Source organism: Tamandua tetradactyla, chromosome 16 (genome assembly GCF_023851605.1).
Source record: "Tamandua tetradactyla isolate mTamTet1 chromosome 16, mTamTet1.pri, whole genome shotgun sequence".
In the NCBI taxonomy this organism is placed as follows: Eukaryota; Metazoa; Chordata; class Mammalia; order Pilosa; family Myrmecophagidae; genus Tamandua; species Tamandua tetradactyla.
This window is the reverse complement of record NC_135342.1, coordinates 49,287,871-49,312,807: the sequence shown is the minus strand read 5'-3', so window position 1 is coordinate 49,312,807 and position 24,937 is coordinate 49,287,871. Positions and strand designations below refer to the sequence as shown.

The 24,937-nt window shown below is 36.2% G+C and overlaps 2 protein-coding genes across 3 annotated transcripts in view; both read right to left on the bottom strand.

Annotated features, from left to right (window-relative positions):
• Nucleotides 1–24,937, bottom strand: part of LPCAT2 (lysophosphatidylcholine acyltransferase 2) — a 105,120-nt gene that overhangs the window by 14,125 nt on the left and 66,058 nt on the right. Inside the window, exons 12-14 of one of the 2 annotated variants that reach the window (XM_077132471.1) lie at nt 14,129–14,227; nt 9,537–9,672; nt 1,992–5,935 (exon numbers count right to left, since the gene is read on the bottom strand). In XM_077132471.1, the coding sequence (XP_076988586.1) occupies nt 5,751–5,935; nt 9,537–9,672; nt 14,129–14,227 (420 nt within the window). In that variant the 3' untranslated portion in view covers nt 1,992–5,750. Of the gene's footprint in view, nt 1–1,991; nt 5,936–9,536; nt 9,673–14,128; nt 14,228–24,937 lie in introns of those variants that run through there. The other variant, XM_077132472.1, reaches the window with a different exon arrangement.
• CAPNS2 (calpain small subunit 2) lies at nt 20,536–22,245 on the bottom strand. The gene has a single exon (XM_077132473.1). It carries the CDS (start codon nt 21,454–21,456, stop codon nt 20,719–20,721), a length of 738 nt encoding a protein of 245 aa, XP_076988588.1. The 5' UTR covers nt 21,457–22,245; the 3' UTR covers nt 20,536–20,718.

Below are 24,937 nucleotides of genomic sequence, written 5' to 3'. Positions count from 1 at the left end.
GGTCAGAATTAGCAGGAACTATATCTGGTGTGTTTGACAAGGAGGGTTGTCCTTGCTAAGGGGACCATATTCATGGGAGCAGAGTGGGAGGCCATTCAAGGCCTTCCTGGTTTCCCCCAGATAGCAAGGCAACACATAGTACTGGGCCTTAATTTTAAGGATTATACCTCAACTTAGTCTCCAGTTCCCCCAAACTCTACCTTTTATCATTTACTTTATTCTGAGAGAAGAGCTATGTCTGAAAAGACCAACACAGCAGAGGAGCTGATAAGTAGTAGAGAATTCATGCTTGATCACTCCCCACAAAATTTAATATCCTAAATTTCATCTAGCCTTTGGTTTACCGTACTTTGGATTACTCAAACAGGAAAATTTGGGGATTTTCAGTTGACCTATGTACAGAGAGGAGGGTTGGAATTTTAAACTTGCTAGACTGTGGTTCACCAATCTCTTCCCTACTTTTCTCAACCACTGTTCAGAACCATTCTGAACTACTTCTGTTTCTTCTATGTTTAAGAAGTAGGTCAAGTATGATAACTAGAACTCATAAGTAGGAAAATATGGCAACACTAAATCTATAAATCAGGCAGCTGTGTTTCATCATATGAAGGATTAAAAGTATGGCTCTTGGAACCAAACTAGATTTAATTTCAAGCTCTGCCACTTAATGAGTGATTTAGCACTGACTCTAAATTTTGATGGGCTTCAGTTTCCTGGTTAATATTTTAGGGTCAATGATATCTATGCTTCATTGAATGTTTAAATGAGTTGATTCCTGTAAATCACTTAGTACAATGCCTGACACAGAGTAAGCAGTCCAAATTTGTAGCGATTATTATTGTTGTTTATTGTAATAATTAATATCTTTTACTTTCACAAAGGGAAAATAAATATTTCTAAAAATATGAAGTCTACTTATCTGTGCTGGTTTGAAAGGATGTATGTCCCCTAGAAAAGTCATGCTTTAATCCTAATCACATTTTGTAAAGGCAGCCATTTCTTCTAATCCCTATTCAATGTTGTATGTTTGAAACTGTAATTAGATCATCTCCCTGGCGATGTGATGTAATCGAGAGTGGTTGTTAAACTGGATTAGGTGACGATAGGTCGCCACCCATTTGGGTGGGTCTTGATTAGTTTCTGAAGTCCTATAAAAGAGGAAACATTTTGGAGAATAAGTGATTCAGAGAGAGCAGAGAAGAACAACATAGCCATGAGAAGCAGAGAGCCCACCAGCCAGCGACCTTTGGAGATGAAGAAGGAAAATGCCTCCCGGGGAGCTTCATGAAACAGTAAGCCAGAAGAGAAAGCTAGCAGATGATGCCTTGCTAGCCATGTGCCCTTCCAGCCAAGAGAGAAACTGTGACTGTGTTCACCATGTGCCTTCTCACTTGAGAAACCCTGAACTTCATCAGCCTTCTTGAATCAAGGTATCTTTCCCTGGATGCCTATGATTGGACATTTCTATAGACTTGTTTTAATTTGGACATTTTCTCAGCCTTAGAACTGTAAACTAGCAACTTATTAAATTCCCCTTTTTAAAAGCCATTCTGTTTCTGGTATATTGCATTCCAGTAGCTAGCAAACTAGAACATTATCTTTCAAAGATATGAACATATTAACTACTACATGAAAATTTAAAATTCCTATAATCTATGTAATCCAGAATAATAACCTCATTTTTGTGGTAATAAAATAACAATTTAAAAGGAAATTTAGTAATTATAAAACTTTTAGTGGATTTCTTATTTTAGAATTCAGAAAATATAAATTAAGTCCCTCAGCAAAGACTATTCCAAATTATGAACTATTATGGAATAGTGTTTGGATATGTATAATAGTCCTAAAATGAAAAATCAAACCCACATGATCAACATTAGAAGAATTATTATACATATTATCTTATAGCTACTTTCAAAAATAGACATTTACAAATAATTTTCATAACAGAAAAATGCTTTACTGTAAATGAAAAATAGGATACAAAATAATATATACATTGTTAAGTCAAGAACATAAAAATATTTATATAAAAAGGTGAAATAAAATATGTCAAAAATTAATAACTGGTGATTTGGCATGCCGGTTTGGAGCTATTATGTATCCCAGACAAGCTATGTCCTTTGATCCTCATTCAGTATTGCTGGGTGGGATCTCTTTTATTGTTTTCTTGGAGATGTGACCCACCCAATTGTGGGTGGTAACTTTTGGATACCATGGAGATGTGTCTCTAGCCATTCAAGGTGGGGCTGCTTACTGGAGTTCTTTAAGAGGGAACCATTTTGGAAAAAGCTTGAATGCCAACAGAGCCAACATAGCCCACACAGCCAGAGATCTTTGGAGAAACTGAAGGAAAACGCCTCCAGGGAATCCTTATGAAATGAGACACCAGGAGAGAAAGCTAGCTGATGTCACCATGTGCCTTTCCAGCTAACAGAGGTGGTCTGGACCCATTCAGCCTTTCTTGAATCAAGGTGTCTTTCCCAGGATGCCTTGGTTTGGATATTTGCATGGCCTTAGAACTATAAACATGCAACTTAATAAATTCCCTCTTTTAAAAGCCATTCTGTTTCTGCTGCATTGTGTTCTGGTAGTGTCACAAACTAAAACATTTGGGGTGGCAGACTTTTCAAATGTACGTATATTCTTTTGTAAGAATGACAAGAAAATAAGATTAACATTTTTAAAGTAGAAGAAAAAAGTAAGTTGGGAGTCAAAATGCAATGGAGGCAATATGCTAGGACACTGGTCTTTATACAGACATTTGAGATAACTGTTGTGGGAGAATGACTATCTAAAAACAAGAGTTAAATTAAATGGGGAAAAGGGAAAAAGCTCTTCAGTTTATTACCTTATTTACCAAAGACTGTGATATAAATCCTGGATATATAGCAAGAACGTTGGAAGAACTTCAATTTTACTAAGCTACAAAAGTAGGATTTGTTTAATATTCTGGTGTATCGATTTATTTAAAAAATAAAAAAGGTTATTCAAGTGATCAGAAAAGAAAAAATGTAACAAGATTGTAAATATGTCTGCTTTCCTACGGAATGGTTTCTTCCTGGTATCTATTATCCCCTTTAATGTGTGCTATATAAAAAAAACACAAGGACTTTCGTGGTAGAGAGCCAGTCTATTCCAATATACTCAATGCCACTCTCTTTGAGTGTCAATAGCCTTGTATCTGTAAGAGTCTGAAGGGAAGAGTTCCTGAGTCTTGGAATCATGTTAACTTTGTTGCCATGCCTCATGCAAAAGCAGACTATATGTATTCTAAAAGGGAGTCAGTCTCCTTTAAATATCCATTATAGGTACCACTAGGAGCTAACACACTCAGCCTTCCCAAACTCTAAAAGCAGTGGCAAAGGATGATTAAATATATCTAACACCAATGACTTTAGGCTATGAGCAGTCTCTACGCCAATATCCTTCAATAGAGCTGCTCTGATTGAGATTTTGATGGTTCATAGGTCTTGGGATCCAGTATTTCTCATATCACAGGGTAAGCTGGGGTTTTTTTCTTCATATTATCATATAAAACCACAGTGCATTCAACTGATTTAATAAATTTCAACTCCTTGTTTTAAATCCTAAGAGTAGAAAAACCTCTTTGAAAGAAATTTTGGGGGGGATGGCATAAAAGCAGAGGCCTGCTCAGTAGTAACACTGTTGACTATGATTTGTGTTATTATCTGCAACCCAACCAGTGAAAAATCAACTTCTTTAAGAATAAGAATTGCTACTTTGAGTAAAATTTGAGTTTTCATTTGAGTAAAATCATTTCTGACATTTCATAAAGCTTAAATGCAAACAGAAGTGATTAATCACATTCACATACAACACACACTTATTATATTCAAACCACAATATTAAAAGGTATATTATATTAGAGACAAAATACAAAAACTGGAATTTTTTAAAGGCCAAGAATAATTTTATGTGGCAAGTCTGTTTATTCAGTAATAAAATAATAAAATAGGAACATTAAACTGACAGAAGATTAGCAGAATCAAAAGCATAAGAAATTATTTTAAAACAGGAAAACAACAGGATCACTTGCAATAGCCTCATAAAAAGCCTTTAATTTACAATGCCATGCTTTTGGAGTTAATGGTATTAATATCTCAATTTTCTGTGATAAACAATCATGGTACCTGAGTATTGCATACGTTCAATTGCATACGACAGACATTATTACAAAGATGTACTGTCCTAATTATTTAAACAATTGTTTTCAACTCTTTTAATGCTTTGTCTAAATATCATAAGGCAGATAAAAAAGCAAGCAATTATATATACTTAAGAATGTAAATTTTGGAAATTTAATTATTGAAATACATATCTGCCTGTTGAATTTGAACGCTAATTACCTAGTATGTAAAACCACTTGAAATGATGACTTGTGACCAAATATAAACTCTGATACTTCTTGTAACACTTTAGTGAAGATTGTCTCCACTTCAAAAATGAATTTTAAAAACTAGCCTGAGGGTAAACCATCAATACATGCAGAAAGACAGCCAAAATAAAGAGTCTGATTTCAAAGACTGGGTTCAGAATATGAAGCAACTACTTTTCTACGTTATGTTAATAAATTGATTCTTTGTTCAAAATCTCAAACATAAATGATAAATAATTTTAACAGTGTACATTCATGAGAACCTATAAAACTGGTATTTGAGTGGCATTCCTGCTTACCCTAAAGGAAAAATGTCACTGTTAGATTTCTGCTTGGGGTTCAAATTGTGGTTCTGTATCAGTAAAGTAAGTTTGTGGATTCCCTAGCTTTTGGTGACTCTTTGGAATCTTTTGTGTTTTCCATATTGATAGTTGAGACAAGCTCTAGAATTTGAGAGAACATGAGACAAAATAAAACTATTTGGATGGTAAAACATATTAATTTTGGTATCATATAAATAGAACAAATCTGTTTCATTTATTGGGCAAGAACTACATTCTGAACCATCCAATTCAAATTAAATTCAACTCTGTGGCAAACAATTCACTATTCTCATTAGGCAATCAATGTTGTCTTCAATAAGGCAATTCCCACTTGGCCTTTGGCCATAGCATCTACCTTTAAAACAAAGTTCTAAGCCTGTAGATCATGCAGAAGGATATTATTTCCCTGGCACGTGGTTAAGGAAATCTGTGATATAGATGCATGTGAAAGAGAACATGAGTTCTAGAGGAGCCTCATCTAATTAAAGGAGGTCTCGTTTCCAACCCACTGATATTCAGTGACCCAAGAAACTGAAACGCAAATGGAAAACATCAATCTGGGAAGTTAGAAGTACAAAACTCCTATACGCTCCTCTGACTCTTCATTCTTATTTCCAGGTGGGACAGAATTAGAAATGACAGAATATTACTTTTTTTTTTCCTGTAGAGGAAGGTATATTACAAAATGTTTACATTTTAAAACTCTTCACAATTTGATTAATACTTACCAGTCAATAAGTAAGACCATTACATTCATTAGGATATACAAATTAAACTGGAAAATCCATAAAAACATATTTTCCAACAGTAAATCAATCAATACAGCACAAAATACACAAAAGAAATATGATTTGATATGTACATGTGAACAAAAGCAATTTTAATAAGAAAAATCAATCAGTTTTATTAAAAAGCTTTCATTTTCAACTTCATCCTAACACAACAAGCATATTTAAAATACTATAAGCAAATGCCTTTAAAATTTCAAGGGAAATCCACTGCGTTTTTCTCATTAGGAATATTTTCTTTCAGTCATCTTTTTTGTCTGAGGTGCTCTCTTCGTGATTCTCAGGACTGACTTTATTACTTGCGACTGAAGGAGCTGCCTGAACTTCTTTTGGTAATGAAAACACATGGCACGTCTGGAGGTCTAAGTATGTTGTAAATATCTTAGCATATTCAGGATGCTTTAGGGCAAAACTTTTAAATTCCTCTAAAAGAGGAGGAAAAAAACCACAAAATCCAATAAATTGGGGCAGAACTGCTTCTGGCATGATGCAGATTAACATATGACTTTAATAACACAGTTATTGCAAAATTCTATTACTCAACTCTCAAACACTGTTGGTGGGACTATAAATTGTCCAAGCTTTGGAAGATAGTTTTCCCATTATCTAGTCATGTTGAAGATATGCTTACTCTATGACCCATTAATTCCATCCCTAGGCAGAATAAAACCTAGAGAAATGTGTGTATTGAGCTGTAGGAGACTTATGTAAGATTGTGCACAGCAGCATTATTCAGAATAGGTAAAAACAGAAACAACTCAGATATTAATGAACAGTAGAAATGGATGAATATATTCTGGCATATTCATAGCACATAATGCCATAAAACAATGAAAATGAATGAACACTTCTTTGTAACAACATGGATAAATCTTAAAGCCATAATGTTGAATGAAGGAAACCAGACACAAACAGCACATACTGCGGGATTCCATTCATCTAAAGTTTAAAAGCTTGGGCAAAACTAAAATGGACTACTTAGGATGCAATCTCCTGTGGTCAAACTCTAAAAAGTAAAACAGAGATTCCTTTTCAAGTCAGAACAGTACTCTCCTTCTTTAAGGGAGAGGAAGGTATTGTAGTTGGGAAGCTGTATATGTGGTTTGGGGAGTTGTAGACCTGAGTGGTAGTTTCACAGGTGTTCACTTTATAAAACTTCACTATGCTCTACATTTCTGTTTATTCAGTTTTCTGAATCTTGTCACATTTCACAATGAAAAAGTTAAAAAAAAATTCAATTACTGAGGACTATTTCTGGCTTTTTAAACTATTTAACCTTCAACTCTGGTAACAAAAAAAGGCAGTCTTGAAAAACTGAGCCTTGATTTAGATGAATAATAGTTAGCAGAGTATACAATATGTAATAATCATATCATGAGACAGCTGAGTAAAAGACCTCTTTATCTCAAGTGTTTTAGAGTTAGAAACAGAGGTAGAACTATAGAAGACTTACTAAGGTAAGTACCAGGGATTGAAACTCAAGCCTCCAATAACACTGAGTTTCTGAAAAAGAGTGGAGCCCTTAATTTTGAAAATTCTCTATTTTTTTTCTGACTGGGTAGAGAAAAGTCTATTGAGTATTTTTTTTTTTTTGTATACTTTATGGTCACATTTCATTCTTTTTCCATGTGAGAATCCCATACTGCAGCACCATTTGTTGAATTTTTGTTTGCTTGTTTTGGGAAAACCATGGGCCGGGAATCGAACCCAAGTCTCCTGCATGGCAGGTGAGAATTCTACCACTGAACTACTCTTGCACCCCTCTCTTGAGTTTTTTTAATTTTTAATTTTTTTACTATTGAGTTTTTAGAGCAAAGAAAGCCTTGTCTTTGAATCAGCTTGCTATCTGAGTCTACAATAAAAGGATTCTAGCCCCATGTCCTTTTTTCTATTTTTTTAATCCTCTGATATCGAGAGTCTGCTCCATTCTTGTGGCACATTAGACTATTTAATAATTCCTGAAGATGAAAATAGGTTTTAGTGATGAGTAAGTCACCAGACTGAGCCTAAATCATTCTTTCCAATTTCAACATTATTTTATACTAATAGACCATCTTACATTTTCAAGTCAGGCAAGTTATTAATTGTTTCTTCTTAACATCTAATATAAGGTTCACCTACACTAGTCTATTTCATTGATAAGAGAACGTGGAAGACTTAAGTGACTTCTAAAGTAAGTTGACATGTGAGTTGACCTATTGAAATTGAGTTTTAATTTCCAGATTTGTCTTCTGTTCAAAAGATCAAACTCTCTGTCCTCTGCTGGATGTCAGTGATACTAAAGACTAACAAATTTCTAGAAGTTTCCCGTGAACTGGTTATAAGTGGAATTTGGGCATTAATTTAACTAATGTAAAGACAAGAACAAAACAATTTAAATAAGAACATTTACACTATTTAATGGTTACATTCATGACACCTGTCAATATGTATTTTTTAAATGAAATCCATACTTACATACCTCAAACATTCTTCCCAACTCCACCAAATGTGGATTTGCTTAATATTGGGGAAAGGAAATATTCTGTGTATTTTGAAAAGAAGAAAATTGAATTCCAAAGAATAAGATGATTTCTCTAATAAATTATTATAATTATATTATACATAATTTTTATAATTGAAGCTAACACTGCAAATGATTTATAAAATATAAATAATAATAATAAATTATTATTAAAGTATTATTTATATTTTATTAATCATTTGCAGTCTTAGCTTTGAAAAAGTTCTTCAAAATATATATATTTTTTAATTTGGAACTCTGGAGCAATAGAGTATCTGGGTTATGAAAGGAAAGGTCAGAGAAAGAATTAGTACTAATAGGGCTTATGACTCATATGTTTTGTCTCAGTATATATCTCACTTTATACTTTCTCATTTAAAAAAAAATGAACTCAATATAGTAAGTGCGCTAGGCACCTAATTAGAATAGTAAAGGGCAATCAAAATGACAGTAATTAAAACCAAAAAGCAAAGGATGTGATCCAATTTTTCTCCCATGAAAGTTAACAAACTGAAGCTCTTTGAACACCATAAGAAAAATGCCATTCTCAATATTAGTCCCCCTCCAGCCAGATGGAAAGGACAAGGAAATGATAAGTCGCCCTGACATCTACAACCACATCAAAGCTAAGGCAGGGAAACAATCACTGAGGTCTCTCCACTGAGGGGTGTTTCTGAATAAATGACTGCGTGTGAAATATATGGAATCTGAGCTACAGTCTTTCAGCCAAATGGGACATGTTTTATGTATGGATAAGTACCACCAGGAGAAAGGACACTCACTGAGGGATGGACCTGCACTTTGTCACAAGGTTTTCTTCCATAATAGTGTCTACTTTCCTGGAGCTGCTACTATCATGACATGAGATACTGAATGTGAAAACTTATACAAGCTGGTAACAGTAAATGCTCAATAAATGTTTTAGCTACTATCTTTCTTTGATACCTCTGTCCATATCTGTCTACCGGAGTTATAACCCAGCTTGGTTAATTTGCTCAGGTTGGACTGACCACACTGACAGCAGAAAGGAGAAGCCTTCCCAGGAGGGCAGCAGATATGAGAGCTATGAGAAGCAGTAAGGGGTAGAGGTCATTAGTGCAAGATCTAAGCCAGACAGCCTTGGGTTTTGAATCCTGATTCTGCCATTCTCTAAATTGGAAACCTTAGGTAAATGACTTAATTCTTTGTATCTCAATAAAGTGAGAACTATTAAGAGTACTAATTAATTAAGCTTGCTGTAAGGAGTAAATGAGCCAATATATATAAAGTATTTAGAAGAGTGCTTAACACTCTCAATAATTAATTACTATTTAATAATTAATTAATGAATTACTACCCAATAATTAATAAATAATTAATTACTATTATTATTACCACAATACTACCACCATATTATGATCATCATCATTATTACGATTATGAATAAAATTGGTTTAGGGAAACAATACTCTTTTGTGTGGATCAATCCATAGTCTGGATGCTTTCCTTGTAATCTGAATCAGGAGGCGAAGCTGCCTACTCACCATAGGAAACAGAATCCCCTTGGGCTATCTCCTTGAAGAGACCAGATACATCAAGGTCAGGTATTCCAAGAGAAGCCTGCAGAATGGTAGAAAATTCTTCCTCTGTTATGTAGCCATCCTCATCAACATCAAAGAGCTGAAGGAAAAAAAAATGAAATATAGGAATTAGCTCCCTCAGAGCAACATATATGGAACAAACTTGGAAAATCAACTCTTTAATAACTCAAACATTTATTGTGACAAGGGCCAGTGTTACATATATGAAGAAAGCATCATCTCTGCTGCCCTCACAACACTTACAGTCTAATGATGGAGGAAGACAGAATCAAAATAAGGACTATGATGATAGTAAGAACAGGGGACGTGGGAGCCCTGTGGAGAACATGATGAATCCTCCCCTAGAGGGATCAGGGAAGGTTTTAAAGAGGAGGTAACATTTAAGTTGGGTCTCAGAACATGGAATAGCAGGTGATTGCCTGAGACTCCAAACAGGAGACTAAAGGACAGGTAGAAATTAGATCATGATGGTTATATAATGGTCCACCTAAACCTCTAGATGATGGAAGGGATGTGGTATAATCGCATGCCAGTTGAGGGAGTTCTCTTCTGCATAATGTGGAAGATATATTGGAGGTGGGAGATTGGGTTGTTGGTAAGAGGCAAGAAAACCGTTTAAGAGTCTGGGGCAAAGACAGGAACAATGGGACAGAATTTAAAAGAAGCAAAAACAGGTCTTGCATATCGATTAGATATGTATAGTGACAGAAAAGGAGCCAAAGATAGCTGAAGTTTTCTAGCTTGGCCAGCTGGGTGGATGTGAGTTACATTAACCAAGAGTAAGAACACAGTAAGAAGAATAAGTGTCAAGTGGAGCTCAAGAGTTGGAACTAAATAGGTGGGAATTTGAGTTAGAGGTGCCAGGAGGAAGAAGAAATTCAGCATATCAGCTCAGGAGACTGATGAGACTTGAAATAGGAATTCAGGTAAAAACTGAAATTATGGGTGCAATTGGGTTTATCTGTAGAGACTGTACAAAGTAAGACAAAGCCCTGGAAACAGCAACAACCATGTGTATAGGGAAGATGAACTAGCAATGAACTCTTACTGGAAGCAGTCAGAGAGCCAGGAGAACTGGAAAAGAACAGCATGCATCTCGGAAGCTAAGGAAGGGCTTTCAAGAAAGAGGAAGAGACTCTAACAGTAGAAACAGAGTAAAATGTACGGAAAGTCCAAGTAAGAAGCAAAAAGCTTTGCTGGATTTGGTAATTAGAAAGTCCTGATGACTTTACTAAACCCATCTCAGGGAACTGGAAGCCAGATGGAAATGGGAATCAAGCAATGAACAAAGGTAAAAGGTAGAGGCAACAAATATGGATTTTTTCTTTCAATGGAATAAAAAATAAATGAATAAAGGGATAGACAAAGGGAAGGAGATGAATGATGTGGTAGCTAGATGTACAAAAGGAGGCTGTCTTAAGGAAGGAAGAAAATGAATATGTTTCGAGGTAGAAAGGAAAAAGGCAGTAGGGTGGGATAGGTTGAAAGGCAAGCAACAAAACAGGGATAACCACTGGATAGTTAATATCCCATATTCAAAATTGGCTCTATTAAGAGTAAATTATGTAAGTACTTACATTTTGCAGGAACTGGTCAAAAGTGATCAATTAACTTCATATGCATTAATTCATTTAATTCTCAAGACTAAGGGAGGTGCCATTATTAGGCCTATCTCACAGATAAGAAAGCTGAGGTACAAGGAAGTTAAGTAACTTTCTCCAGGTCTAGCAACTAGAAGGCAGTAGAGTGGCATCCAAATCTAGGTAGATAATACCCAGAGTTTTCTGTTGTTAAGGTATCAACTTGTGAGGAAATACATAATCAAAAAGAGAGAAAAACAGGCATTTGATAAAATGTGATACTTATGAAAAGAACAAGGAAATACTGAATAGTGCTTTAATTGTCTATAAGGGAAGGAGAAATATGTGACTTGAAATGTGCTATGCTGCCTCCAGCTAAGAAAGCACCTGGTTTCTAGTTCATTTCCGACCACTTGGTCCCTAACTGGGGGTTAAGATAATTGGTAAGTGAAAAACGAGTTAGCAACTGTTTTCACAACTTATAGTCCCAAAGATATTTAGGGGCTTTGACTTCAAACACTAACTGCCAGGATTCAGTTCCTTCCCCCTCCTCACAGGCTCTAGGCTTTCTTCAAAGGTATATTACAGCTTTGCCTTGCATCTCTAAGCAGTTCTCACCAACTCATCTTAACAATCTAAATTCTTGCCACTTTGGGGGTTTTGGGGACTCTCTCTTCTGTGTAAGTTCCCTTCATAGATCCATACTGGGCGCTTTTACTTTCTTTGATCTGTCCTTTGCCACACTTTCCCAGATCACTCCCTTACTAACCAACCTCAACTTCTCTCCTGAGACCCAAGTCTCCCTGCTATGAAGTTCCCAGAACTAAGGTAAAACCCCATGATTTGGGCTCTGGTAGAAAACTTCATGGACTAGCTTCCTTTAGGGGAATTAGATCTCCCCATTGCATAAAATACTATGGGACTCCTAATCAAAACATCCTGTCTTTCTCAATAGGCCCATGATTCAAGATTATATGAACCTTCCCCGGAAATTTAATTTCAAACAGAGTTGGGGTTTGCTCATTCCAAGTAGAGTGTCCAAAGGAGGGAGTAGAGCAGTCCTTGTAGCCAGGTCCTTTGGAGCGGCCAGTTCTAAGCCGTCCCTTGAGTCTACTTCCCATCTTAATACTCATTCCTCTTTTGGCACCAGTCAGCCAGTCCTATCGCTTGCAACTGAAGACCTCTATTATTCTACCTCTAAACATTACAGTGAAGATGAAATGAGATAAAAGGGTTTCTGTAATCATAACTATGATGTGCTGCCCAAGTAAAAGGATGTGAAAGGATTCTATATGCAAAAGGATATTATTACCCGAAAAATAAAAGTATGCCAAAATTATTTTCATAATCATAAAGCATACCTGAAAAGCAAGGTTGAAAAATACCAATATAAAGCATGACCTTTGCCTTATTGAAAAACAAGCTAATTACAGTTTTAGGTGCTCCTTTCCTCCCCTCTTCTCTCTGCAAACCAAGGTCTAGAGCAGATAAAAATCTCATAACTTCCTTAAAAACAATAATTACTTGCCTGCCCTGCCAGAGGCCCTGGGTTTGATTCCCAGAGCCTGCCCATGCCAAAAAACAAACAAACAAACAAACAAATAAAACAATAATTACTGTGATTAAGGGTCAAATTTTCTATCAGGACTTTCATTGGAAAACCAAAAGTGGCCATTTACCCAACGAAACTTATCATTACATATCCAATCCCAAAACAGAACCAGAAATATATGGGTTGGAATAAATTAGCTGTGTGCATAATTTTAGGTCTTATGATGAGTAAGCCTATAAAAGCCAAAGGTTTTAAATTTGGAAAAAGACTGGCCTTTGCGTTATGACCGTTTACTAAGCACCAACCTCTTAGGTTCTTTTCAGGCTTAGCAGTAACTCGGTTTAAATCAATCTGAAATAAAAAGTAAACTCAGGGACTCTCTCAGTGACAGAACTAAGGCTGTCCCCCGTGGCTTCCAAGGCATAAGAAAGGAGTCTTAGACAGAGAGAGTCTCTTTAGATAACAGAGGAGAGAAGGCTGGTCAGAGATATTTTTCTCAGAGAATATCAGGAAGATGTACAAGTAGGGGAAACAAGATTAGCAAAAATCAGGGCTGGCCTGCTGGAAGGAAGCAAAGAGGCTGAGTTGCTGTGCAAGAAGGGGTCAATATGAAAAGGCTGGTAAAACAAGGGGTGAAATCAAGTTTTTGTTCTATTAACAGCTGACCATCCAAGCTTAGAACTCACAGGGAATACCCAATTAATACTAATTAGATGAAACAACTTCAATCTCTGAAGAATTGAAAACACACTTTGGTAATCTAGATGTCCTTTTCTCTCACACATGTAAGTGATAAAGAAAGTCAGGATCCTCCTAATTCTAATTTACCCAGCTCTGCTGGGAACTGGGACTGTGGATTTCATTCATCTGGCTCCAATTTAGCTACCTGTCTTGCTGTGAAAATATACCACAGGAAAATGTGCAGGGTGGAAAACTGGAAACTTTTTGATGGTGCTCATCTGACACAATGATAGCATAAATTCCATTAGGAAAATACCACTCAAACTATCTCTGACAAAAGAGTAAAAAAATAAGGATGGACCAGGACTTTACAGATGGTGAATTAGGATGACTACTGACAGGTGGTGTTTATTTATAAATCTTACTTGGGGGCTGTAAAATGGGGAGGCTGAAAAAAAAAATTTTTCTAAGTTAATTTGTTAAATCACTTGCTCTTTTTGATGCTGTTAACTAGGCTACTTTCAAAGACTTTTATACTTAAATTGATACTTAGTATTTTCTTTATTCACAGTAGCAACTGGCTTAATCTCATTACTCTCATTTCTGTGTCACAGCAGATCTACAAACTTATGTAATAGATTCACTGATTTTCAAATAATACACTTAGAGTCAACACTTGTTTGTGAGGCAGCCCAGGATGCTTTCAATGGGGCTGACAGTACCTTGAATGCCACCTGGATGATTTCCTCTGTGTTGGCAGGGTTGCACAAGACTGCCAGGCCAATCACATACTCTCGGAAGTCGATACTGCCATCACGGTTCTGTGAAAGGATAAAAGAAATCAATTAGGAGGGCCACTAATTGAATCACCATTTATCAGAGCCTGCAAGGTAAAACTCAGGTATATCAAACAGCCCAACATCATCCTGCACTAAGGTTTTTGGAAAAAAGAACACTGAGGTAGAACAGCAAGGAGTTCATTTGTTCCCAATTTAGAGGGAAAATATTTTCTACTTAGCAACCAATATAAATTTTTTATTACTGAGGTTCCAGTGCGGGTTCTCGAGCTCAGCCCTGAGGGGAACCCTGGTGGGAGGCAGAATCTGACATTCATCCTAGATGGGAATGGACCATTCATTTCACCTGTAATGATAGCCAACACTACGATATCTTTTACACAAAAAAGGTCACTAAGAAACCCTACACATGTGGAATAATAGATGGGAAAGGAAAGGGGCAAATTGAAGCAATAATTCTAGAAATATTCTTTCTTCCTTCCAGACTTAATTTGCAGAAGCAGCTGGAGCAACCTGGACATCATCAATTGCTGCTTGGGGACATCAGGCCCCAGAAGATCCTACACTTTCCACAAACTGCTTCTAATCATCTGGAGACTAATAACAACTAGTATGATATTAATGCCTCAGGAGGCATTTCATGATGGTAATATGAAAGAGAGGACTGATAATTCTAATCCAGGCTGACTGAACAGAGAGTTTTTCCTACACAGCAACTTCTCACCTGGACAGGAAACACTTGAGAGGATGAAAATTGGGAGAAAAAATAAAGACCTTAAGGAAGGAAGGAAGGGAGAGAGGGGCAAAAAAGAGAGGGAGGGAGGAAGGACTAAAAGAAGAGAAGGAAGAGAAAATGAAAAGAAAAGAAAGGGAGAGAAAAGGAAAGAAAGAAATGAGATGGAGAATGAAGGAGAAAGATGGAGAATGGAAGGAAAAGATGGAGTGAGAGAAAGGGGAAGGAGAAAGAACTGTAAACAAATACAATGATTATAATTCCCAGGGGTTAGGCCATTTTTGCAGCACAGTCTTAAAGTGATAAATTCCTAGATAAACCAGGCAGTAACAGCAACAAAGCCAGTGTAGTATTCAATGGATTAACAAATAATATTCAGCATCAATAAGATTATAATCTTCAACTGTGACTAAGTATCTACATTTCAACTGACAGTTCCTTTAAGGGCAAGGGTTGTCTTCTTCCCCTGGCAGTAGCAGTATATTTCCATTATTTAGGCCTTAGGCAGTTACTAAAAACAACAGGACCAGTTTTCATAGACCCATCACTTTAAAACACTAAGGCAAGCATTCTTCATTGGAGTTTCATGGATCAGTTTGGGGGAGGAAGAGGACTGTGAAGTCCCTACAATCATATGCAATTTTGCATGTAAATTTCTTTAGGGAAAAATACAGTCACTTTTATGAGCTTCTCATAGTAATCAAGATAGAGAAGGTCAAGAACCGCTTTCACCATATTATTTTTATCTTACTGTAAGGTGGAAAGTGAAAGGAGTTATAATCTCACTTTCCCAAATAAAGAAAGGTAGATACAGAGATTTCAAGATTTCCCTAAAGTAACAGGGTTTATTCCTGAGACAAAAGGTCAGTCACCTAGCTTCCATTTTTGTCTCGATACCAGCCTATAAGAGAGCTGTGGGGTTTTTTTCTTTTCTTTAATTATACTTTATTGAAGCATAATTTATACTCAATAAAATGTATTCCATTTTAAGTGTACATCTCTATGTGATGATAAATGTATATACTTGTGTAACTACCAACATGCTCAACATCTGCATGTTCAGTACTCCCAGAAGTTTCAGAAAATGCAGAATTTTAAAGGACATAGTTTCCTTCTTGTGCTGCCACCACTGAATTTTCCCATGCACCAGTGATGACTGGTTTTAATTAGCCTTATAGGTTGAGGAGCTCATGGATATATTGTTCAACATAGGTAAATTTCTTCTGAAATCAGTTTCCTTCACTAAGCAACATAAAAGTCTCGAAGAGAAATTCTGAAGAATGGTTAATTACTTATGGACACTGAAGTTAGAGTCATAGATTGCCTGAAAGATTAGAAACACTCCTTTAAATATGTGCTGTGAGCATCCCATTTTTATCTATATTACCAAACCTCACAAATCACATATAACATAAAAAACATCATGAATAATTTTTCAGATGGAGAAATAGAAATCTTAATGGACCCGTAATATTACAACTATTCACAGGACAAAGTAATATTCTGGACCCCTAATTTTCATTGTCACTTTCTAAGAATAGTCTGGTATAGGTGGTTTTGACTGACAAAATAATGTTAAAGCTGACCCTTGATGGTCAATTACTTGACAAAATATATGAAAGTTTCCATCTTAGTCATGTGAATTAAAAAAAAGCACCATGGAAATGATGCTGAGAGATTACTATATTAACAAAATTATACACTTTAAGGTTCCATATTTAGAATAATAAAATGAAGAACTAGAAGGATCTCAGAAATCACCGATTTCAACTGCTTTCTTTTTACTAATGAAGAAACTGAGGCATAAATTTGAGTTGAGGTCACAAAACTCACCACTGTCATAAATCCAATTAAAGTTTAACTAGTTTGATTTTCAATCATTCAAACTAATATAGTTTGGTAAAAAAAAAATTTTTAAATGGGACTAAAAAAGTAAACAGCCAAATGTATTCCTTTACTTTTTAAATTTCAGATTGGTTCCATGAAAAAAATTATTCTCCAAATCTATGTTTAGTTCCCCTTACTACTGAATTCTTTATGGAAAATTATGAACTAAAACAAATAAATAAAAGATCTAGACTTCAGGGCCACATTTCAAAGGAAAAGACCAAGTCCTCTGGAGAAGGGAGGCCCTGATTCCTCCATCAACTATCCTAATTTGGAGTTCAGGCCATCCCAGAGTGGGAACAAAGGAGTTGCACTTAGTCACTGCAAAAGAAGGGGTGACTAGGCCTACTGAAACTTCCTTTTTATGGTCAGCAGGATCAGAAAAGCATGGAAGTACATGCTAGCATCACCACTTACCATGTTCCTTTCCATCTTCCTTACTCCCAAGACAACTGTGCCCAGGGCCAGTGGGAAATTCCAGGCCATTTGTTCACACTGTCATTTACAATTTCAGAAGGCATAAACAGTGATTTTTATATGTCTAAGTCTCAGGTCTCAGTTTCCTAATTGGGTTCCTAATGCATAGTTGGATTTATTCAACATTTAATTAATTAATTTAATGGAATCAGATACGTCTCACTACTTTTTAAGTCTAGTAACATCTAGTGGTTGTGAACACATTTCTGAAATGATAAGCTTGCAAGACAGGGAATATTTTCCCTTTGTTATGTGACGCACTGCTGTTATAACTAATACCATCTCTGCAAATAAGTGATAATCAATGTTCTTAAAATAATTTTTTAAATGCTACTTACTAGGCAGCAATCAACAAAAAAAGTATTCAAATTTTTGAAGATACTTTTTAAACCAAAAGGAATATTATTATTAAAATACAGTAAATTCTCAGTTACCTTGAAGAGGCAGGGAAGAGGCATTCAGTTAACCTGGATCTTTTGAGTAAGATATATCTTTATTCAAGTTCATAATTGTATCAATGATTTTCTAAATTAAATTATTTTAGTTGACTTATTTTAAAAAGCAATTCTGAAAGCACTTCAAGATCACCAGGCACATTAAATATCAGTGCCCTATAGTGCTTTCACAAATATTTTTTAAGGCCCTACTTTGGTTTAGTTGGGCAATACTGTGATAGAGATTTCTGATTGAGGTTGCTATGTAAATCAACTTTTATAAATTGATACATTACTACTGAAAATATTTTACATGTGACCTTTAAGAGAACATTCAAATTTTGAATGTTTTTGGAAGTTTGCTGTTGTTTGGTGTTATTACAGGTTATAGTATTCAGTAGATTATACTGAGATAAAGGTACTTTTAAAGATCATGTGGAATATATGAAATTTGAAAAGCAGATGGTGCTACCTGACATGTTTATCAATGCATATTATTTTCAACTTACTACATTGAGGTATCGCTTAGTGTTAGAAATAAAAAAGTAATGAGATGGAGTTATATGAATCAAAGACCTTCATCATGGATACAGCTATGTTTTTAAAAAGTTATCAAGTAAACACTTCTTACATTGAAATATGCCTTTACAACATCAAATACGGGATAAAAATAAGAAATTCAGTCATTCATCAAGTTATTGGTTCTACACAATGCTAGATATTTAGCTACTTGGGAAAATCAAGCTTGGACTGCATTTTCTGGGATCCTCACTCTTTGAAATGGGATTGTTTATACAAATTTTATACAAATTCAGAAGGGAAAAGGAGAAAAAGGTAACTTCAGGATGTTTTGCCATGTGCATGCTAGAAGAGAATCATGAAAGTAGGTGGTCCCTCGACTTGAGGACAAAGGAAATACTGCACACCACCCAAGTGTGAGACAGTTGTGTTAACTCTATGAAACATTTAAAATGAAGTGAGGAAAGAAAATGTAGTGGCTACACTATCCTTTCTGCAACCATCATGTGGGTGAGGTTAAATTTAAACCTAATATTCTAAGACCGTCAATGACACTTTGGCAGCTTTCCCCTTTTCTGGTTACTCTCCTACATCCATGCCTAATACATAAGTGACTTTATTATAAAATAGGGAGGCTGATATTAACTTGTGGTTGCTGGCAGCAACCTCATTACTCACATAACCACACTGGGTCCAAGTGGCACACCAGATAAAGCTTAAATTACAAGTTGGTTGTGGATATGATCTCCACAGTTTGCTCAGTTCAGAATCACATGCATGTGGGGTTTTATAAATATTAGATGATGGTGATGATTGGTGAACACAGAGACCAAATGCCAACTTTTCCAAATTTCACTGGGGATTTCTAACAGGCAGCTGAGGACTGTTCACAGGACAGTTACATCATTTCCATAGTTACAACTTACTTCTAAGTGAGTCAAAAGAGGAAGGAAGAATATACATGCATATTCATGAGGTCTCTCCAAAAGTAGCCTGGAAGAGACAGGATGCACTAAAAATCAGAGAAACAGGAGGAGTGGAAATTAAACAGCAGGCAGGTGAACTGAGTGCTTATTAATGCAGCCTTTCTACCCCTAAGTCCACTTGTACCGGGCTTCTGGATTTTGCTTGCCCCAATGTAAGAACCTGACTCAAAATTATAAAGCCAAAGCTATACCCAAGAAAGCATGACTACCACAGCTTTGGGGCAGCAGTTTATTAGTATATCTGTCTTCTCCTGGACACTGTCAATACTGGTTCTCCTGGTTTGGTCTAGTTTTGACTGAGACTGATTTGAAAAAATATAGCATGCCAGCCTTACTTTAAAGTAGTGGATCTCTGCCTTGGCTGCTCATTAGAATCTTCTAGGGGGTGCTTAAAATACTTATCAGTGGGCCCCATCTCTAAAGATCCTGGTTTAACTCATTTGCTGTGGGACTCAGGCATCAGTATTTTGAGCTCTTCCAGTGAGTCTACGTTGCAACAAGGGCTGAGAAACACTGGCAATAGTTAACAATATTTTTCTTCTATCTTGCTTTTTATTTCTTTTAATTGACTACTATTCATTTACATTTCTGTTTTACCTTTTTACTTTTTTTCCTAACTGAAGTTTTCAAAGAGAAACAAAAGTATTTTCTGTGCTCCAAGGCAGGGCAAGCCATGACAAGTGCTGGCTAATCTCAACTGGGCACGCCTGATTTTCTATGAAGTATATTTAAGAGTGATCATTTTGATTCATTAAGGCAGCCAGAGACATTTTAAACTATGGATACACCCTTTTATTCCCCAATGTCCGTGACTCTCTTTACAAATATATCAAAACAAAACAAAATTGCCATGCGCTTATTTTACTAGAGAAACAGGACTAAAGAATTCCAGAATTTTAGACAGTTCCTCTACCATAATAAAATGCTATGCTTATATGAAATTACTGTATTTCACATTTCTGAAGCTTTTTTATATAGTTAAATAGTAGGCTTCCTGCAAAGCATCCTTCATTTCTTATATAATGGAAAGACCAGACGTAAGATAAACAATAAAACAGATTTTGAACTTCTCTTCTCACCTTTTGAAAGGGAAAAATATAACTCCTGGGTGCTTTTTTGATTTATTCCAGGATGTTTTAAAAAAATTCATTCTTAACAACAACAGCAAAATTCCTACTCATTGGAATTAATTCAGCAAACAAGCAAACAACCTTTTAAAATCCCCATTAGTATTCCCTCCCCCAATCATATAGAATCTAGTATCTCAAAAAGCTGGTGTACAAACCACTCAAAATATTTTGCATGAAAAATCTTTTTTAATTAAGCAGTAAAGAGTAGCAAAGTTCAGATATCTGGAGAATTGAGCAGGAGCTGACCTGAAAAGGACAGCATGGGGCAAAATCAGTGACCTTGTGGAGAGCACGGTTGGGCTCTCAGAGTCCTGTCCCCAGGGAGGGTCTAGACTTCTCAGTGCCCACTTCAGGAATACATGGTCAGTTGCAGCCATTCTTGTATGGACACTTGAATTAAGCCATCTGCATCTCTATCCAGAGACTTGAAGGCACGAAACATGGCATCCAGGCGAACCAGGCAATTGATGAAGTTGTTAAAATCCATACTTCCATCCTCATCTGCATATCGGCGGACAATCATTTGGTAAAGTTGTTCATTTAACTGGAAGCCTGCTGCCTGCAGAGCCCCCTGCAACTGAGAACGTCCCAGAGTCCCGGAATGGTCTCTGTCATATTGCTTATAAACACACTGCCATTTCTTGATGTTGTTCCACAGATACTTAAATTCTTCAAAGCCCAGCTTTCCAGTTGTGTCACTGTCCATGACAGATACGATGCTTCGACAGGTGTCAAGACTGAAGCCATCAGTCTTCAGATCCTTGTGCTTAGAAAGGACTTTGTTGAGAATATTCATCAGGTCAGTGGCACCCACCTCCATGTCCGGTCCAGCCAGCTGTGTAAATTGTTGCCGAAACCGCCTAACTTCCTCACTTTCATTGGTGTCCACATTTGTAAAATGCTGCTGAGTAGGAGGTGGTTCTGGAGTATATTGGGCGGCTGCAGCCTCACTAATAAAATTCACAATTCCTCCAACTATCCCTCCAATATTTCCTCCTCCTTTCTGACCACCTCCTCTCAGAAGGCCTCCAAGAGCTTCTCCAAGACCTCGATCTGCCCCTTCCAAAAAAGCCTTTGCCAGAAACATGCTTTCAGTTTAACAAGCAAGTGTAAAAGCTACCGAAATCTTGGAGATGGTATGAAGACGGTTGAAATGGAGTCTAATTAGCTCACAGTGGAAGAACTGGCTTTTCTGTACCTGCTTACACTGCACCACACCCTATGATGTGATATCTCACCTCAGACTTGAGTTGCCTGAATTCCACTAGGTCCTAGCACTTGCCAATTTTTTACAAGGTCTCAATAAAACTGTTTTCCACTCTTCTAGGTAAATATTCATAAAGTATACTGTGTATGATACAGTAGAAGAAATAATATTGTTAAGAGGAAAAATATAAAACTTAACATTTGCATACTTTCTTGATTTCTTAGTTCTCTCTCTAAAGCATTTTCCTAACAGAAGGCAACTGACTCAAGGATTTCTTTTCTAAGAAATATTTATGGTCAAGGTACAACTGAAAAATTTTTGGGCACTGAAGGATATTTACCTAATCCTCTTCCTCTAGCAGAAACTATCAAAATTCAACATTCCTAAGAAAAACATGAAAGGGGATTCTTATTAAAATGCAGGGTCCCAGGTCCCATCCCCAGAAATTCTGATTCAGTAGGTCTGCTATGGGGTCCATGGATCTACATTTTTGGAACCTTTACGAAGTACAATATATTTTTAAAGAAAGTGTAGAAATCCCAATATACAGCTCTAAGAATTTCACAAACTCTACACACCCATGTTATAGCCACCCAGATCAAGAAACAGAACATCGCCAGCACCCTGGAAGCTTTCTCATGACTCTTCCCAGTTACTGTTCTCCATTGCCCCCACTTTCCCCCACCCCACCCCGTGACATCTAACACCATAAATTAGTTTTTGCTTGTTTTCACACATTAAATGCACAGAACCATACAATATATACTCTTTTTGTGTCTGGCTCCCCAACCCTCCACCATTACATTTGGGAGATTTACTCTTATATTTTTAACAAGCATCTTCAGAAGTGAGTCTGTGACATGAATCAGACAACACTCTGAGAAACACTATCCTTGATACCAGGTAGAGTCAAAGTCACATCTTACAGAGGTCTTTCTTTGGAAGTTCTATTGACAAATTCAGAGAAAGTTGAACAGCACTTAATGACTAAATTATTATATCACTTGGCATTTTTGGCCTCAGTTTTTAATCTAGAAAATGATGATAAAGTATCTCCCCTGCCAATGATTTACTCAGATTTATTATGTATTAGAACTTGAGCTCAGTGCTTAGAATATAAAGGTGAACTAATAGGATGGCTATGCTCAAGGATCAAGCAGATTCATAGAAAACTGGTTGTAATATGATTTGAAGTAGTATGTTCAGATTGTACTGTGAATACTAATCCAATACTCTTGTATATAATATGCTTTGGTGTTTGGGTTTCATAGAATTCCTCTGAAAGTTGCATAAATATTCCAGATAAGCAAAGAAAAACTCAGATAAATTTAATTACTTATACAAGGTCCAACAGCTTATATAGTCATACCTTATTATTAAATTACCATAAGTATGCAAAAGTGGGAGCAATGAATCCTGCTGAGGCAAAGGAAAGGAAAAGATTCCGTACAGAAGAGATAATGTGTAGGTCTGACTGCAGGCTAAGTCTGAGTTCTCCAAATACACAAGGGATAAGGAGAAACAGTATATAAAATGCAGAGAAGAAGGAAATACAAGTCCATTGCTGGGAGTAATGGGAGATAAAGGCAAAACAATAAGATGGAACTGGATTGAAAAGGGCCTTGAACAGCCATGCAACAAGCTATCCCATGGATAAGTGTGGGAATCACTCAAGCACAAATGTGAAGTGAAAAGATTAGATGTGAAATTGCTTTGTAAACTGTAAAATTCTAAAACTGAAGAATGCTTACGCTAACAATTATTAGGGAGAAAACAATAGCTAGAGGACACTGCTCAGTTTAGGACACTGGAACAATGTTCTGTCTCCATCTGCTATACCTAGTGGTTTATATAAAATTCTCCAATGACTGGTTTTATTTCTCATGGATACAATGAAATTGACTCTGTATCCAAAAGGCCAAATATCTCTTTAACCACACAAAACAAAGTATCACAAAAGGACTGTCTTCCTTTTAGGGGATCACAAGGGCCATCTGGCCTCAGACAGATCTAAATCCACTCATATAAGTGTTTTTCAGAGTCAATTACACGGTTTTGTTTTTACAATATTGCAAATAAACTTGCTAGCATCCACTGTCATATAACATGTGTCTACAGAAGTGTTTTTGCTGAGATTTAAATCCAATTCCTCTCATTATTTGCCTAAGAGTTTCTCATGAACCACATGGAATAAAAGACTATTAGATTGAGAAGTCTTTTTCCCTCTGGACCATTTAATCACCGAAGGCTATTTATTAGAACATTAATAGCAACTTTAGTTGCTGTCTGGAGGAACTCTACTTTCCAGATATAGATGAACAGGGTAAGGAAGAGGCAACATTTGACAGAAATTTTAACCCCAATTTGAGAGGAAGAGTTGCTGAACATTAAACAAGTTAGCAGTGATATACAAAAGTTATTAGTAGCATTATTCATAATCACCCCAAACGGAAACAATCTAAATATCCATCAACTGGTGAATAGATCGGCAAAATACGGTATATCCATAAATGGAATACTGTTCAGCAAATAAAAAAGGAATGAACTACTGATATATGTTATGACATGGATAAATCTCAAAAATTAGGTTAAGTGAGAGAAGCTAGACACAAGAGACCATATATTGTTTGATTCCATCTATATGAAACTTCCAAAAAGGTAAATCTATAAAGACAGAAAATAGATTAGTGGTTGCCTGTGATTGGGCAGAGAAGAAAAATAAGGATTAATAGCTAATGACACAAAGGGTCATATTAGAGTTATGGAAGTGTGCTAAAATGGATTTATGGTGATGATTGTATGACTTGGTAAATATACTAAAAAAATCACTGAGTTGTACACATGAAACGGATGGATTATAGTATATAAATTATGCCTTAATAAAGTTATATTTTAAGAAAAGAGTCAATAGTGAAATTCTGAAGCAAAAAGAATACTGAACTAGGATTTCTATAATTAACCAGCTATGTGGCCTTGGGCAAGTAACCTTCCCTTGGGCTGGCAGCCTGCTGAAAAATGAAGATGAACAATGTGATTGCAAAGGTTCTTTTTAATTTTGCTGTAGATTGAATTATGTCCCCCCCCAAACAGACATGTTCAAGTTTAATCCATGTTCCTGCGGGTGGGAACCCATTTGTAAGCAAGGTCTTTAAAGACGTTATGAGTTAAGGTGAGGATTCACTTGATAGTGTCTTTGAAGAGCCTATTGGATGAGGCCAAATTGAATCAAGGTGGGCCTTAATCCATAGGGATTATTAGGTCAGCAAATCCAGAGACACAGACAACTGAGTAGGAGAAGTAGAATCCAGAAGAAGAAATCATGTTACAAAGGCAGAGATTCAGCCCAAGGAACCCTATGGAT

Excerpts from the sequence above, each read along its gene's own strand:
- CAPNS2 (XM_077132473.1), bottom strand. The coding sequence starts at position 21,456 with ATGTTTCTGGCAAAGGCTTTTTTGGAAGGGGCAGATCGAGGTCTTGGA.